This window comes from Myotis yumanensis, unplaced genomic scaffold (assembly GCF_028538775.1).
Source record: "Myotis yumanensis isolate MYYU_CA2020_CCGP unplaced genomic scaffold, mMyoYum1.0.hap1 SCAF_21, whole genome shotgun sequence".
In the NCBI taxonomy this organism is placed as follows: Eukaryota; Metazoa; Chordata; class Mammalia; order Chiroptera; family Vespertilionidae; genus Myotis; species Myotis yumanensis.
In genome coordinates, this window is record NW_027223772.1 from 13,012,259 (window position 1) to 13,029,093 (window position 16,835).

The window sequence follows — 16,835 nt, forward strand, 5'->3', positions numbered from 1 at the left end:
CCTTTTCCAGAAAGGTTTTCATTTACTCTGACCAGGTGATAGGAGTGCTGAGCTGCAGCAGGTGCAAAGACTGTTTACTCTCAGCCCAGCCTTACTGCCAGGTTGCAACACCTGATAATCCACCCAAAGCTCCAACTCTCCGTGGCCCTGCACTCCAACTTTTTTTGTGCCCTTGGCTGGGAGACGGCTAGCACCCACAGAGGCTCCTGAGAGCCGGGTCACTCACCAGCAGGAAGGGGCCCTCTGGATGGTCAGAGGCCTCCAATGCAGACGAGTGTGTAGGCAGGCAGAAGGAGGCTGACTCCCGCCCGCTCTCTGCTTCCCACACTTTGATGAGTCCCTGTGCGTCCACGGTGACAACCAGCTGCAGCTGAGGGTAAGTCACCAAATTCACCAGAGCATCAGGCTGTAGAGGGCTCGACCAGATCTCCATGCCCTGGGCAACAACAAAATTAATATAAGAACTTATATAGAGCAGTTTATTTCATAAACACACATTGTTTTCATTCATCCCTCAACCAGCACACCCTGGGACATGCAGGTGAAAGGACCCCATCCCCATCCTCACAGGACTAACCAACAGCAGGGCAGGGAATACCACGGAGGTGGCTGAGTGTGGGTGTGTAGAGACTTTGGGGGGGACTGGGTGGCATCACCTGGTGGACTGGCCGGTATGTCTGCTGCACTTCCGGTGGTGACCTACAGCTCAGCTGAGGAAGGCTGGGCGGGAGGGGGATCCAACACTACACACCCGGCTGGGACCTGGCCACGAATGGCTGCACACAGAGCCTCCACACGGAGCATCTCGCCCATTCCTGGGTAGTCAGTTTCACCGATAAGCTAATCGGGCTTGTGGATATGAATGGCTTGTGTTGCATATCTGCAGCTGCCCTGGCCAGGACACCCACTTCCCTACAGTGAACCCAGCAGTATCACCACAGGCCAGCCCTGGCCCAGGCCCATGCCCAGAGGAAAACCAGTGGCCCAAGCTGGGTCGATTCCATGGTCTCTTCCCAGGATTCTGAGAACTGGATTGGAGAGGTCAAGAGCCCAAGTGCCAGAGGGCCCACAGTACATTAAGACAGGGCATCCGAGAAGCAACCCACTAGCCACTATTCCTGAGTCTCCAGAGCTCACATACAAGGTTTCTTTCCAATTTGGGGTTATTCTGACCCTTTTTCTATTATGTTATCTCTGTATCATGGTCTCTATCTCTTTTCCCACACCTGGTATCTCAGTATTCTTCCACTAGTTTCTTTCTTCCCCACAGGCCAACAAATCAACAGTTGATTTCTGTTGCTCAGCTAACATGCCATCAGTGGGACAGAACTGGGCCTGTGGACGGACTGAGGGTGAGCTTCGGAGGACACAGGGTGTTTACCAGTGGTTAGTGGCAGGAAGTTGGAGAAGGAGCAGTTAAACTCCCCTTCCTATTTCAGAATGGGAAGCAGTGGCCAGCGGAACAGGGCAGAAAGATGCTGACCAGGGATGGTCTGGGGACCCTGACTCCACTCGATGTGGCCCAGAAAAGAGGCGTGGGGGCTGGGGGCAGTTGAAAGCTGCTAGTGGCACCAGATACTCCAATGCTAGAAAAAGACAACTCAAACCCTAGAATTCTCCAAGTACAAGGAACCTGTCCCTTCCAGCAGAACTGAGCCACAGAGAGATAAGCACCCACCTCACCATGTGGTACCAGGGTGCCGTTGCCTGTCTAGGGATTCTGGAAACGTGAAGTAACCTACAGTTTTCCAGGAAAGGACCCATTATAAGAGGCCGGGTTACATCCACGTGTGGCCGGGCAGAACCCTGAATTTACAGGGAACCACAGACTCAGAGACACCCCCTCTCCCAGGCTGTCTATACGTGTATAAAATTAGGATAATAATACCGAGTAGTCTGCTCAGCAGCTGTGAGAATCAAATGAGAAAATGGATAGAAAAGCTTTTAAACTAAGAGCACCAGCAACGTGTGAAATACTAATCATTTCAAGGTTTTAACACTAAGCTTGCATTGGGGGTGACTAAAAGCTGCAGTTCCCTGGGCTCAAACACCCAGGGGTCAGCATCAGCTTCCACATGGAAGTCACAGCACTGAGCACGGCAGTGCCCCCCCCCCCCCTCCGCTACACACACACACACACACTGTGCAAACAGCCCTGTGCAGAGGAAGTTAGAAGCAGGTCATTTGCGATCACTCAGACTCCAGTTTCAAGCATGACCTGTCATGGCGTCTGAGCCTCTTGCCGCTCAGATTTCTCATCTGTACAATGGGGCTCCCACTCCTCACCTCACAGGTCACCTGTGATGCCTAATGACACCGAAGACACTCGGTACTCCTCCGGGCCTCCTCCAGGCTACTCACCGCATGCAGATTCCAGGCACGCACAGTGCCATCTGAGGACGCAGTGCACACCACAGACTTCTCCCGCCTGTCAAAGCAGTACTCGTTGGGTGAGATGTAGGCCAGCTTAGCTATCTCTCCTGAAAGAGAACAGACTTGCCTCAAATGGACACTCCTGCCTGGAGTGTGAGCACAACCTGGGAAGGGCAGGCGAGACAATCACTCCCCTTTCTGTCTCTGCAGCACAACAGCCAGCAGTGGACAGAAAGGGCTAGGGCTTTAGACTTACAACTTGGGTTTCATGCCCAGGACTGCACACAGCCTACCAGCCCCAAAACGATGAAATAGATGCAATGAGCCCTCCTCACAGGGTTACAGTGCCTGTCAATGACTTAACACCGATGTTGAACCCAGCATGGAACGTACCCGTCAAGTGGCATTTTCCAACGCACTGGCTGAAACACAAAATGCCATGGGGCCGGACCAGGGAGAGTGAGTGGTGGGAAAGCAGGCAGCTACCACACTCCCAACACCATACCTTTGTGCCCGGCCAGGGCTTTGCAAACGAAGTCCTTCTCTGGCCGCCCAGATTCCACTCGGAAGTCCAGCTCGGATCGGCAGAGGTAGTACTGTTTCCATGTCTGTGTGCCCCGCGTCACCTGGGAGTCTTTACAGGAGGACCAGCGTCTCAGACACAACTGCCTGAAAACAGACCACAGTCCCAGGCAGGGCGGAACAGTCATCAAAAGGTACCGTGGCACTAACAGGCCAGGCTTTAATCCCCGGCTTCACCATCTATCAGATTGAACACCTCACTATGCCTGTGTAGACCGCATTTCCTCTATTGTCAAAGGGGGAAATGATGAGGGCGTACCATGTGAGGTGTAGTGCTTTGTGTGTATCCAGTCAATCTGCAGAACAACTCTGTGAAGTAGGTTCTGATTGCCATTCTGCACGAGGACAGACAGGCAGAGAGAAGTAAACACTTACCTAGGGTTATGCAGCCATAACCATTCCAAGGCTCTGCATATTTTGAAGTATCTAACTCTTACTATTGAATTGTCTATCTTTCCCTTCAATTCTGTCAGCCCTTCGTGTATTTTGTTGCTGTTAGTAGATGCATACATGTTTATAAATTTCATTTTTTATTGATTTCCGAGAGGGAGAGGGAGAGAGAGATAGAAACATCAATGATGAGAGAGAATCATTGATTGGCTGCCTCCTGCACACCCCACACTGGAGATGGAGCCCACAATCTGGGCATGTGCCCTGACTAGGAATTGAACTGTCACCTCCTGGTTCATGGGTCGATGCTCAACTGCTGAGCCACGCCAGTTGGGCTGTTTATAAATTTTAGATCTTGACGGATTAACCTGTACTTTCTGTCTTAAAGTCTATTTTGTCTGATCTTAGCCTGGCCATTCCAGCTCTCTTTTGGTTACTGTTTGCATAGCATATCTGTTTCCATTCTTTTATCTTCAACCTGAGCCTCTGCATTTAAACTGTGTCTATTATAGACAGAATAAAGTATTAATCCCTTTTGCCAACCTCTGCCTTTTTTTTGGAGTGTTTAATCCATCAAGACAGTATTTACATGTCATTTGCTTATTTCTATGCATTTTCCTTCTCATACTCTATCACTGTCTTCTTTTATATTCAGTATTTTTCAGTGTCCTATTTTAATTCCCTGTTGTTTCTCACACCATAATTTTTTGAGTTCATAATGGTTGCTTTGGAGATTACTATTAAAATATTTATCTTTTTTTTTTACTTTAAACAAAATTATTTTTTTTTCTTTTTGTTAATCCTTACCTGAGGATACTTTTCCCATTGATTTTTAGAGAGAGTGGAAGGGAGGGAGGGGAAGAGAGAGAGGACAAACAGACAGACAAAACACTGATGTGAGAGAGACACATCAATTAGATGCTTCCCGCATGCATCCCAACCAGGACTGGGATCGAACCTGCAACCCAGGCACGTGCCCTTGACTGGGAATCGAACCCACAACCCTTTGGTGCTTGGACTAATGCTTTAATCACTGAGTGACACTGGCCAGGGCAAACAAAATTCACATTTTATTTACGTTGAAAAACTAACTTATGACAATCTAGTTTTAATAATTACTTAATTTCAATAGAATTCAAAAACTTTGCTCTGGTATAGCTCCATTTCTTGCCCCCTCATTCATGCTGTTATTATCACATAAATTATATCTTCGTACATCATGTACCCAAAAGGGATTTATAGCTATTGGTTTATACTGTCTTTTACCTCACATAGGAGAAACAGTTATAAAAAATAATTACACTGCCTTTTATATATGCCCAGGTAGTCATTTTACAGTGCTCTGTATTTCTCCACGTGAATTCAAGTTCCTGTCTAATGTCCTCAACCTAAAAGACTCCCTTGTATTTCTTGTAGGGCAAGTTTACAAGCAACAAACTCACTGAGCTTTTGTTAATCTGGGAATGTCTTAATATTCTCCTTCATTTTGCTAGTTGCAGAGTTCTGGGTGACAATCTTTTTCTTTCAATTTGTAATCTCACTGCCTCTGGGTTCTATTGTGTTTTTTTGTGAGAAGTCAACTGTTAATCTCATTGGGGGTTCCTTATACATGATGAATTGTTCTCTCTTGATGCTTTCAAGTTTCACTCTGATTTTGGCTTTCAAGTTTAATTATGTGCCTCAACATGAAACTCTTTGAGTTTATTCTACTTGCAGTTCATTGAGCTTTCAGATGTGTAAATTAACATTGTTCATCAAATTTGGGAAGTTTTAAGCCATTACTTCTTTAAATACTTCCTTCTTCCTTTCTCCTATCATTCTTGAACTCCTATTTTGCATTGTGGGCACACTTGATGTTGTCCCACAGGTCTCCTGGGTGGTGTGAGCAGAAGCCAGGGTTGGGGATTCTGGGGTTAGAGCTCGTAAGTCAGACATGCCGGTGTCCTGTGCTGAGTCACTCGCTCATGCTGAAGAGAACATCTTTCTCAGGCAGACCTTTGCTATCCAGGCATTTTTGCCTGGGGTGAAGGCAGTTGTCCAACCCTATTGGAAAACTCTTTGCCTCACTGTGTGGAGTTTCTGAGGCCCATTAAGAGACTAAGAATAACAATTAGCATCCAGGCATAATCAATTGCCCCAACCAGTTGGAAAACTTCTCATTCTACCTGTGGGCAATAGCATGAGTAAATACAATCAGTCTTTAGGCAGAGGTGGTTCTCTGGAGGCTCTGAGTCTTTGCCTGATCTAATTAGTCAGAACAGCTTTTGACATTGTTCTGGACTAGAGACAGGGAGGCATAGCATATCTACCTAATGCATAGTCACAAACTCAAATAGGCAGCCAAAATGGGAAGACAAAAAATAACCCCCAAATGAAAGAACAAGAGAATTCTCCAGAAGAAGTGCTAAATGAAATGGAGATAAGAAATGTATCATACATAGAGTTCAGAATAGTGATGGCAAAGATGCTCAACAGCATGAGAAAAGATATGGTAACTATGAAGAATGACATAGCATGAATAAAGAGCACAGTGGAAGGAATACACAGCAGGTTAGAGGAAGCCAAGGATGGGATCAGAGAATTAGAAGACAGGATAGAAAAAAATCACTCAATCAGAGAACCAAAGAGAAAAAACAATTTTAAAAAAGGACAGTTTAAGAGGCTGTGGAACAACATAAAATGTAACAATATTCACATAATAGGTATGCCAGGAAGAGAAGAAAGTGAGCAAGGGATAGAGAATGTGTTTGAAGAAATAATGGCAGAAAACTTCCCTAACCTTGAGAAGGAAAGTCACACAAGTTCAGGAGGCACACAGAGTCCCAACCAAGAAGAACCCAAACAGGCCCACACCCAGACACATCATAATTAAAATGCCAAAAATTTAAGACAAGGAGAGAATCTTGAAGGCAACACGAGAAAAGCAATTTACCTACAGAGTCGCTCCCATAAGGCTGTCAGCTGGTTTCTGAAACTCTACGGGCCAGAAGGGAATGGCTTGAAGTATTCAAGGTAATGAAAAGCAAGGATCTGAAACCAAGATTACTATATCCAGCAAGGCTATAATTCAAAATAGATAATGAAATTTCCTGAGACAAAAAAAAAAAAAGCTACAGGAATTTATCTCCACCAAGCCAACATTATAAGAATGCTAGAGAAATTGCTATAAGAAGAAGAAAAATAGAGAGAGGGAGAGAGAAACATAGGCATAATGAATGAAAATAGCAATAAATAAGTATCTATCAATAATAACCTTAAAAGTAAATGAGTAGCCCTAGCCGGTTCGGCTCAGTGGATAGAATGTTGGCCTGCGAACCAGAGTCCCGGGTTCGATTCCGGTCAAGGGCACATACTTGGTTACAGGTTCATGCAGGAGGCAACCAATTGATGTGTTTCTCTCACATCAATGTTTCTATCTTCCCCTCTCTCTTCCACTCTCCCTAAAAACTAATGGAAAGATGTCCTCAGGTGAGGATCAACAACAATAAAAAAGTAAATGGAGTAAATACTTCCATCAAGAGACAGGGGTAGCTGAATGGATACATAAATATGACCCAAATATATGCTGTCTACAGGAAATGCACCTCAGAACAACAGTCTCACATAGGATCAAAGTGAAAGGATGGAAAAAAAGATTTCCATGCAAGTAGAAAAAAAAAGCTGGCGTAGCAAAACTTATATCTCACAAAAAGACTTCAAAATGAAGGCCATCACAAGAAACAACAAAGGTCACTACATAATAATAAAGGGATCGATCCAACAAGAGGCTGGGATCTGTTACATTTATACCATGGAATACTAGAACAAACACTCCAAAAATTTATATGGTACCAAAAAAGACCCCAAACTACTGAAGCAATCTTAAGAAAGAAGAACAAAGTTGGAGGGATCAAAATACCAGATATCAAGTTATACTACAAAGCCACTGTAATCAAAACAGCCTGGTACTGGCACAAGAACGGGCATATATATCAATGGAACAGAATGAAGATCCCAGAAATTGACCCAAGCTATTACACTCAATTAATATTTGACAAAGGAGGCGAGAACATACAATGGAGTCAAGACAGTCCCTTCAATAAATGGTGTTGGGAAAAGTGGATAGATACATGTAAGAAAATGAAACTAGGCCACTAACTTACACCATACACAAGAATAAACTCAACATGGATAAAAGACTTAAATGTAAGACATGAAACCATAAAAATACTAGAAGAAACCATAGGCAGCAAAATCTCAGACATCTCTTTCTCAAAAACACTAAAAATGGAACTCCCATTTGACCCAGTGATCCCACTTCTAGGAATATATCCCAAGAAACTCGAAACACCAATCAAAAAGGATATATGCACCCCTATGTTCATAGCAGCACAATTTACAATAGCTAAGATTTGGAAACAGCCTAAGTACCCATCAGCAGATGAGTGGATTAGAAAACTGTGGTACATCTACACAATGGAATACTACACTGCTGTAAGAAGGAAGGAACTCTTACCATTTGCAACAGCATGAATGGACCTGGAATACATTATGCTACGCAAAATAAGTCAGTCAGAGAAAGATAAATATCACATGATCTCTCTCACTTGTGGAATATAATGAACAATATAAACTAATGAATAAAAACAGATCCAGAGACAGAGTAGAATCGACCAGACCATCAAACCTCAGAGGGAAGGCAGGAGAGGGTAGGGGGAAGGGGAAGAGATCAACCAAAGGACTCGTATGCACGCATATAAGCATAACCAATGGACACAGACACTAGGGGGGTGAGGGCATGAGCTGGGGGAGGGGGCGGCAATGGGGGTATAAGGACACCTATGTAATACCTTAATCAATAAAGAAAAAAAAATAAAATTTAAAAAAATCTCAGACATCTCTCGTAGCAGTATGTTTACTGATACATCTCCTAAGACAAAGGAAACTAAGGAGAAAATAAACAAATGGGACTGCATCAAAATAAAAAGCTTCTGCACAGCAAAAGAAACCATCAACAATATAAAAAGGGAGCCCTATGTAGAGGAGAACATATTTGGCAATGATATATCTGATAAAGGGTTAATATCCAAAATATATAAGGAACTCATACAATTCAACAAAAGGAAGACAAACAATCCAATTTTAAAACGGGCGAAGAACCTAAACAGACACTTCTCCAAAGAAGACATACAGATAGCCAAGAGACATGTGAAAAAACCCTCAAAATCACTGATCATCAGAGAGATGCAAATTAAAACGACAATGAGGTAGCACCTCACACCTGTCAGAATGGCTGCCATCAACAAAACAAATGACAAGTGCTGGCGGGATGTGAAAAAAAGGGAACCCTAACACACTGCTGGTAGGAATGCAGGTGGTGCAGCCACTGTGGAGAACAGTATGGAGTTTCCTCAAAAAATTAAAAATGGAAATGCCACTTGATCCAGTGATCCCACTTCTAGGAATATATCCTAAGAAACCAGAAACACCAATCAGAAAGAATGTATGCACCCCTATGTTCCTAGCAGTGCAATTTACCATAGCTAAGATCTGGGAGCAGTCCAAGTGCCCATCTGTAGATGAGTAGATAAAAAAGCTGTAGTATATTAACACCATGGAATACTATGCAGCAATAAAAAAGAAGGATATCTTACCCTTTGAGACACCTTGGAGGGACCTGGAGAGCATTATGCTAAGTGAAATAAGCCAGTCAGAGAAAGACAAGTACCACATGATCTCACTCATATATGGATTATAATGAACAAAATAAACTGATGAAAAAATAGATCCAGAGACATTGAAGCATAGGACAGACTGTGGAATCCCAGAGGGAAGGTGGGGGAGGGTGGGTGGGCAGAGAACCACCAAAGAATTTGTATGCATATATGCATAACCCAATAGGGTGGTGAAGGCCTGTGGTGGGGGGGGGGGGGGGCGGGGGAGGGCAGGCTAGAAGGGGTCAATGGGGGATAAAAAGGGTTATATGTAATACTTTCAACAATAAGGATTGAATATTGGAAAAAATAAAAAGCCGAGTCAACTGTACTTAAATTAGCTGATTTATAGTCTTTGTCTACTGGGTCCAATGTCTAGGTTTCCTTGGGGACAGTTTCTCTTGTGTGCTTTGTTAATGCATGTTAGCCATACTTTATTTCTTTGCATGACTTGTAACTTTGCTTGAAAACTGAAGATTTTAAATGACATATTGTGGAACTCTATAAATCCGATGCCCCTTCCCCCAGGTGTGTTGTTTATGCTGTTTGTTATTATTGTTTAGTGATGTTTCTTAACTGATTCTGCAAAGTCTATATTCTTTGTTACATCTGGTCACTTAAGTCCCTGCTCAGTTAAATTACTGCTCACTAATGATTGAACAGAGATTTTCTAAACGTCTAGAACAGGGGTGGGGAATGTCTGGCCCGAGGGTTGTATAAGGCCTATGAAGTCATTTGGCATGGCCCTGCCAAGGCATTCAGGGTGAGTTAAATGTTTGACTAAATATAGCATGCTAATTTTTAAATTGATAATTCTGTATGGCCCAAGGATGATGTTATAAATATCCAAATGGCCCTTAGCAGAAAAAAAGGTTCCCCACCCCTGGTCTAGAACCACTAAGTCTCCCAATCATTGCCAAAGGCTCTGTGTGTATGTCCAGGCATACATTCAGCACACAGCCGGGCAACTGACTGCTCTGCCTTATCCTTCATTCCTTCAAAGAATCTCAAGGTCAGCCAGAGGTGCGAGCCGAGAGCCTTAGTTAGGTCTCTCCTGAGTTAGCGCAAAGTCCTGCTTGTGCACAAGACCTAGATTTCTAGGAATATGCCTGAGCTTTCCAAAACCCCCAAGGATATCACATTCCTAGCTTTTTGTTTTAAGGTTTTTGGTTAGCCTGTTATTTCTAACTGTCATACATCAGCTCTGACAGCCACAAAGGTAACCAACTGTCTATAACTGTTTTTGACAAATACACCAAGGTAAAGGCTTTTCAAGTGGGTGAACTTCAAGTCAGGCAAAGTAAAGAGAGCCTACGAGGTCTTCTAAGAAACACCAGATTGAGGTAAAATAGTGAGGCTCTACTCCATTCTCCCCCTCAGTGAGTGCCAGGCTCCTGGTTTCACTGTGATTAGGAACTACTGATATTCAAGATTAACAGAGCTGGAGGGAGCTGTGGGAATAGGGTAAGTGAAAGCTTGCTGTTCTTACTGAGATTATGCCATTTTTTTCTTGAATAAACACTTCCCAGACTATTATAAGTCTCTGGTTAAATTCCAGAGTTATGTAAACGTTGATTTTGACAATTTGGGTGTTTTCACATTGGTTTTATGGAGAACATTTTCAGAGGTCATTAATCCACCATTTTCCAAGAGTCTGCATTCTTAACTTATACATGACCATGACGATGAAATATTAGCTCATCCGCACTGCAGAGAATACTGAGTCCCCATCTAGTTTGTGGGCATCTAGTCTGTGAGACGTAGCTCTTGCCCTAGGAGCACTCTCAGCTGGTGGCTAGGAGGAGGATACGCAAAACTAAAATTGAGGGGAGAAATGCTACTAGAAGTTTCAGAAGGGGTAGCTTATGGTGCCATGGGAGCTGAGCACAAGGGAAATGGACATCTGGCTGAAGAAGGTTAGGGAGGCTTGTGGGACAAAGGCTTCCAGCATTTCCGGTCACCAGAGCTAATGTGGCAGTGCAGGGCTCACGTCTCACAGAAAAGAAGAACATGGTCAGGTAGGAAACAGCTGGCTCACAGTCCATGGCCTAAGCAAATACAGCAGAAATAATTTCTTTAAAAAAAAAAAATTATTTTAGAGAGGGAGAGAGAGATAGAAACATCAATGAGCTGCCTCCTGCATGCCCCCTAATGGGGATCGAGCCTGCAATCTGGGCATGTGCCCTGACCGGGAATCAAACCAGTGATCTCTTGGTTCATGGGTCAATGCTCAAACACTGAGCCACACTAGCTGGGCTAGCAGAGAAAATGTCTATCCATCACAGCCTGTAGTCATGACCACAGAGTACACGCCAGGCTCTGTGTTACGCACTAGGGGCCTTCTAACACACTAGGCATTAGAAGGTCTGTGTTGGATAAAGGTTTTCTTGTGCTTACTGAAACTCTGGTCCCTGTACCAGAAGTAGCATACTGGCAGATTGTGGGCAAAATTGGACCGCAGATTATATTGTTTGCCCTGCATTGAAATGGCCTATATGAGCTAGCTGCTGACACTGAAAAAATCTGGAGATTTCACATAATAATCAGGTAAAAACAGCTCTAGTGATACTGAACTCAAATTCCCACCTGGCAAAATTTGTCTGGAGCCACAGCGAGCTGTAACCTTTGGACAAGAATGAGCTCTCCGCTCCACCATAGTCTTCAACATCGTTTTTATCTCCTGGACTCCGAGGCCAGTGTCAGCTGCCTCATATCACCATTCTTAAATGTTGTTGATTTTCTTTTAATTGAAATAAGAGCTAAGAGAAATTTATTTGTATTCATATCTCAATCTAAACAGTGTGAAAAGAAAAGCTAGACCAAGAAGATAATGTGTTTAAGAAAAAAGAAAGATGACACATTTCTTTGTGGAAATGAAGTCTATTTCTACATAGCTAAGGCCATTATACATCAAACCATAAGAAGGACCCATGGCCAATATTCAAGAGCAATGAGAAAATAAAATGATTTGACAGTAAACAAGGCTGTAAATAAGGTGAAAGTGTGAATATAAGTAAAGTATGTGATCTGCCTCTGAAATAAAATGATGTAGCAAGTGAAAAAAAAATACCATGGCTCCAAAACCTTTCACAGGTGGCAATTAATAACAAAACAACCTACTCTACACAACAGAAATTATGTACCTTAAACAAAATCAAATATTTGCAATTTTACTTATAACCAAAAAGCTAACACTTAGTGTGTTGAAGAAATGGCAGAATTTTAAAGGTCCTGAAGTATTTAAGTCATTTGCAGCACTTTCAATGTAAATTATAAAGTACAGATTCAAAACATATGACCAGTTAACCACATTTATTCACTGTGTCCATAGGACATTTTATAGGCACAACACCAGAAATGACACATGCATAGGATGCTCCTGCCATGCTGTTGTCCCAGCCCGAGAAACATAAACCCAGGGCTTTTTTAAATAACATAAAACAATAACATCCCAAGAAACAACTTTATGCTTTAAAAAAAAAAAAAAAAGGTTAGCACTAAACACTATGAAATAGTAATGAACCAAAATCCCGCCTGTGACTTGGCTAGCAGACAGCTGAACAACCTGAGAAACCTGGAAGCATGACATGGTAACATGTGACATATATGTGGAGGTCAGGGGATGAGCTGCTGCTGATGAGTTTTTTTAGGGGTTTTTTTTTTGAACTGTTGACCGAAATATATTTAGTTATTTCACTCAAGTGGAAATTCCCACTCCAGCTGATCAGCAAAGATGGAAAAAAAGACTAGGGTTTAGGGTTGGGATCCTACCCATTTTAACAGGTGAACATTGTTCTGCAAGGGCTTACAAATAGTTGCACTAATCCACAAGTCAATTCACTTATTCCTAGTGACACAATGTCTTTGAGAATCACATCTAAGGCATACTATTATCTACTTACCTACAGATCAATCAATTTCCAGAACTAAATGTTATATCTACAATTGTTGAGATAAAGACTGGAACCCACTAAAAGTTCTCTTACTTCAAAAGTGACTAAAGAGATTGACATCATTTTTCTAATATTAGCAATAAAAAGTAAATGAAAAGCAACAAAAATAACAATGCTATATGATATTGAAAATGAAATACGGTAATACTGGCATTGCAGAATTATAAAATACCTCAATGAAAAGTTATCCTAAAAATAAAAACAATCAAGTAAAGATTCCCTCCATGTTTGGAAGCGCCTTCATGTGTGAACAGCTATTTTCCATCACAAGTAATTAAAAGTAACCACAACTCCTAGCTGACAGGCAAGGATATAGCCTGTCCTGTATTCAGCCAGAGGTAGAAGATCTAACATTTTTATCTTGGGGCAAAAGAAAAGATGTTAGGTTCAAAAGGAGAAATGAATAGGAAAGAAAAATTTAATAATTTAATGATTAAAATATTTATTTTCTCAACTTTAATTTTTTGCATTTTATTTAAGTTCTAATATCATACATGCCTAGATAGCTATCTACACTAATAAAAGAGAAACATGGTAATTGGCATACGACCGCTACCCTTCCCATTGGCTAATCAGTGTATCCTTATGCAAATTAACTGTCAGCCAAGATGGTGGCCGGCAGCCAGGCAGCTGGAAGCTAACAGGAGGCTTGCTTGCTGTGGACTCCAACGTTCCCCACCGGCCTCTGAGCTTCAGTTGGAAACATAGTAACATTTACAGAAGATAAACAAAACTCCAGAAAGCTCCTGTCAGTCAGCCGGGATCTCAGAGCTGGAGTCGCAACATTGTTTCGAATACAGAAAACAAAGGCCAGAAACCTGCTTTCAGCAGCCGAGCCTCAGAGAGAAAGCCGGCTCTCAGCTCCAGTGACAGCCATAGAAGGTAAATAAATGCCAGAATAAAAAAAAAAAAGAAAAAAAGGAGAGGTTTGGAGCTTCAGTTGCCCGCCAGCCTGAAAACGGCCCTCAGCCCCTCACCCAGACTGGCCAGGCACCCCAGTGGGGGCCCCCACCCTGAAGCAACAAGATGGCGGCTAATTTGCACACTGAAGGCAGGCGGCAGCAGGCAAGGCTGTCTGCGGTCTGGGACCCGGATCTGTGACCCTGCCGGGCGGGATCAGCGGAGCCTCGAGGCCTCCCGGCACCGGGATCAGCGTGACAGGGGGCAGCGCCCCAACCCCCTGATCGCTCTGCAGCTCTGTGTGTGACAGGGGGCAGCGCCCCAACCCCCTGATCGGCCCTGCTCTGTGTGTGATAGAGGGCGGCGCCCCAACCCCGATTGCCCTGCGGCTCTGTGTGTGACAGGGGGCAGCGCCCCAACCCCCTGATCAGCCCTGCAGCTCTGTGGGTGATAGAGGGCGGCACCCCAACCCCGATTGCCCTGCGGCTCTGTGTGTGACAGTGGAGGCGCCCCAAACCCCCGACAGGCCCTGCTCTATGTGAGACGGGGCAGAGCCATACCTCCCCATCGGTCCTACCCTGAGTGTGACAGGGTGTGGCGCCTCAACTACCCCCCCCCCCCCCACGGGCCCTGCTCTGTATGTGACAGGGGGCGGTGCCCCAGCTCCCCTATTGGCCCTACTCTGTGTGTGACAGGGAGGAGCTCCTCAACCCCCTGATTGGCCCTGCTCTGTGTGTGACGGGGCAGCTCCCCAACCCCCTGATCAGCCCTGCTCTGTGTGTGTCAGGGGGGAGCTCCCAAAACCGGATTGACCCTGCTCTGTGCATGACAAGGGGGAGCTCCCCAAACCCCTGATGGGCCCTGCTCTGTGTGTGACAGAGTATGGAGCCCCAAGCCCGGATGGTCCCTGCTCTGTGTGTGACAGGGGGCAGCGCCCCAACCCCCTGATCGGCCCTGCTCTGTGCGTGGCAGGGGGTGGCGCCGCAACTTCCCTATTGACCCTGCCTTGAGTGTGACAGAGGGCGGTGCCCTAACCCCCCAATCGGCCCTACCCTGAGCGTGACTAGGGGTGGCATCACAACCTCCCCATCCGCCCTGCTCTGTGCATGACAGGGGGTGGCGCCCCAACTCCCCAATCGGCCCTGCTCTGAGCCCGACCAGGGGCTGCACCTAGGGATTGGGCCTGCCCTCTGCCACCCAGGAGCAGGCCTAAGCCAGCAGGTCATTATCTCCTGAGGGGTCCCAGACTGCGAGAGGGCACAGGATGGGCTGAGGGACCCCCTCTCCCCCAGTGCACAAATTTTTGTGCACCGGGCCTCTAGTGTTGTTATATTAGAGATGAATGAAAATAAAAGTGGCTTAGTTGTCTGTTGATTTGTCTACCATCAACCAGTTGTGTTCATTTGCTGTATATTTCTTCCCCTGAGTCTGGTACCCCTGCCTTCTATCAACCTCCAACTCAATTAATAAAATCTCTTATATTTCAGGACATTATAAAGAAAAGAGTCTTCTGCCCCAATCAGGGAGCAGTTTCCGGCTGGGAGGGGCTATCACTTATTGAATACTCAACAGAGGCAGAAACACAGTGAGTACTCAAAGAACGTACCCAGTGTAAGTCTTTTCGAGCTGCTGACCGAAATATACCTAGTTATGTCCCTCAAATGGAAATTCCTGCCCCAGCTTATCAGCAAAGATGAGAACAGAGACTAGGGTTGGGTTCTTACCCATTTTAACAGGTGAACACTGTATACCCACCTCCCCTTTTCAGACACTGTCCCAACCACATATGGCTCTTCTTTCATTCACTCACCTCCACAATTCCTTGGTCCCTGAAACCTCATTCCAGACCTATAACAAGAAAGAAAAGAATAGCTGTTCAGTCACCATGCCGTTAGAATTTAGCCTGCCAGGCCCTATGGAGGGGAGAGCTAATCAGACCCAATGCCTGCACTCATGAAAACTCCTCCTGGGACATATGGAAATAAAAACCACCACATAAGTGAGAAAGGAGAGAATGACCAACTGAATGCAGCCACGGGGTTCAGAAATGATTACTGACCAAGGCCCACAGGATGGGTGATTGCACTTTAAGAGAATGGCTGAAGCGTTCCAGCGAGAGACAGAACCACCTGTGCAAAGATTCAGACGAGTGAGGGACAGTGAGTAATCTGCCTTCATTAGAACATGAGCTCTGGGGAAAGGAGCTGGAGACTGGCTTACACCAATTCCTGGAGTCATAACGGCAAAAACAGTGCGAAGCTACTTGAGAATTGTGAACGGAGGAGTTGTGCGTCAAACCGTGTCTTAGGGAAATCCCTCTGGCTGCTGTGAGAAGGGAGGGTTGGAAACGAGGGCACAGGTTGTAAGGTTGCTGCGATGGAGTAAATTGAGGCACTGGCCCCAGGGATGTCCCAGATGCCAAGATGGTGGAACGGAACAGCTGCCAAGGGGAGGCCTCTATATGGGCCCTGGTCTACAAACTGCCCTCGGCAGAAGCATCTGGAAGAGGCTCAGGTGGCATGTGGAAGGCCCACGCCTGCACCCTGGACTCCGGAGCCTACACAGCTTCGGTGGGAACCACCGCGGAGATTTCTGTGGCCCAGTCCCACTGAGGGTCCTATCCCTGGAAGACACGATGGCCATGCTACCTGAGCCCAGGCTCCCATTTCTACAGCCCTCGCTCACCTAAAGCAAAGTTTCTCAGCCGTTAAGAAGTCTTTTGGGCCCTATCCAGTGCAGGGCGCGCCCTCATCCCCAGGGTGACTTTTCCTCCCCTAGCATGTCACTGGTCTTGTGGTTTGGACCCCCTGATCTTTCATATCTCTGGTCATTCCGTTTAGACCCCTGCCCCTGACCTTTCCTCCCTAGAGATAACATCTAGGCCTCAGTTGTATTTCAGCTCCAGGCCCAGAAAAGCAGCAAAACCAGATAAGCAACACCAGGG

At 45.0% G+C, this 16,835-nt stretch overlaps 1 protein-coding gene across 2 annotated transcripts in view; it reads right to left on the reverse strand.

Moving 5' to 3' along the window:
- LOC138998893 (F-box/WD repeat-containing protein 12-like) overlaps positions 1-16,835 on the reverse strand; it is a 30,295-nt gene that overhangs the window by 12,363 nt on the left and 1,097 nt on the right. For both annotated transcript variants that reach the window (XM_070400940.1, XM_070400941.1), the window contains exons 2-5: positions 15,702-15,739; positions 2,879-3,042; positions 2,362-2,480; positions 227-436 (exon numbers count right to left, since the gene is read on the reverse strand). In XM_070400940.1, the coding sequence (XP_070257041.1) occupies positions 227-436; positions 2,362-2,480; positions 2,879-3,042; positions 15,702-15,739 (531 nt within the window). The remainder of the gene's footprint in view (positions 1-226; positions 437-2,361; positions 2,481-2,878; positions 3,043-15,701; positions 15,740-16,835) is intronic.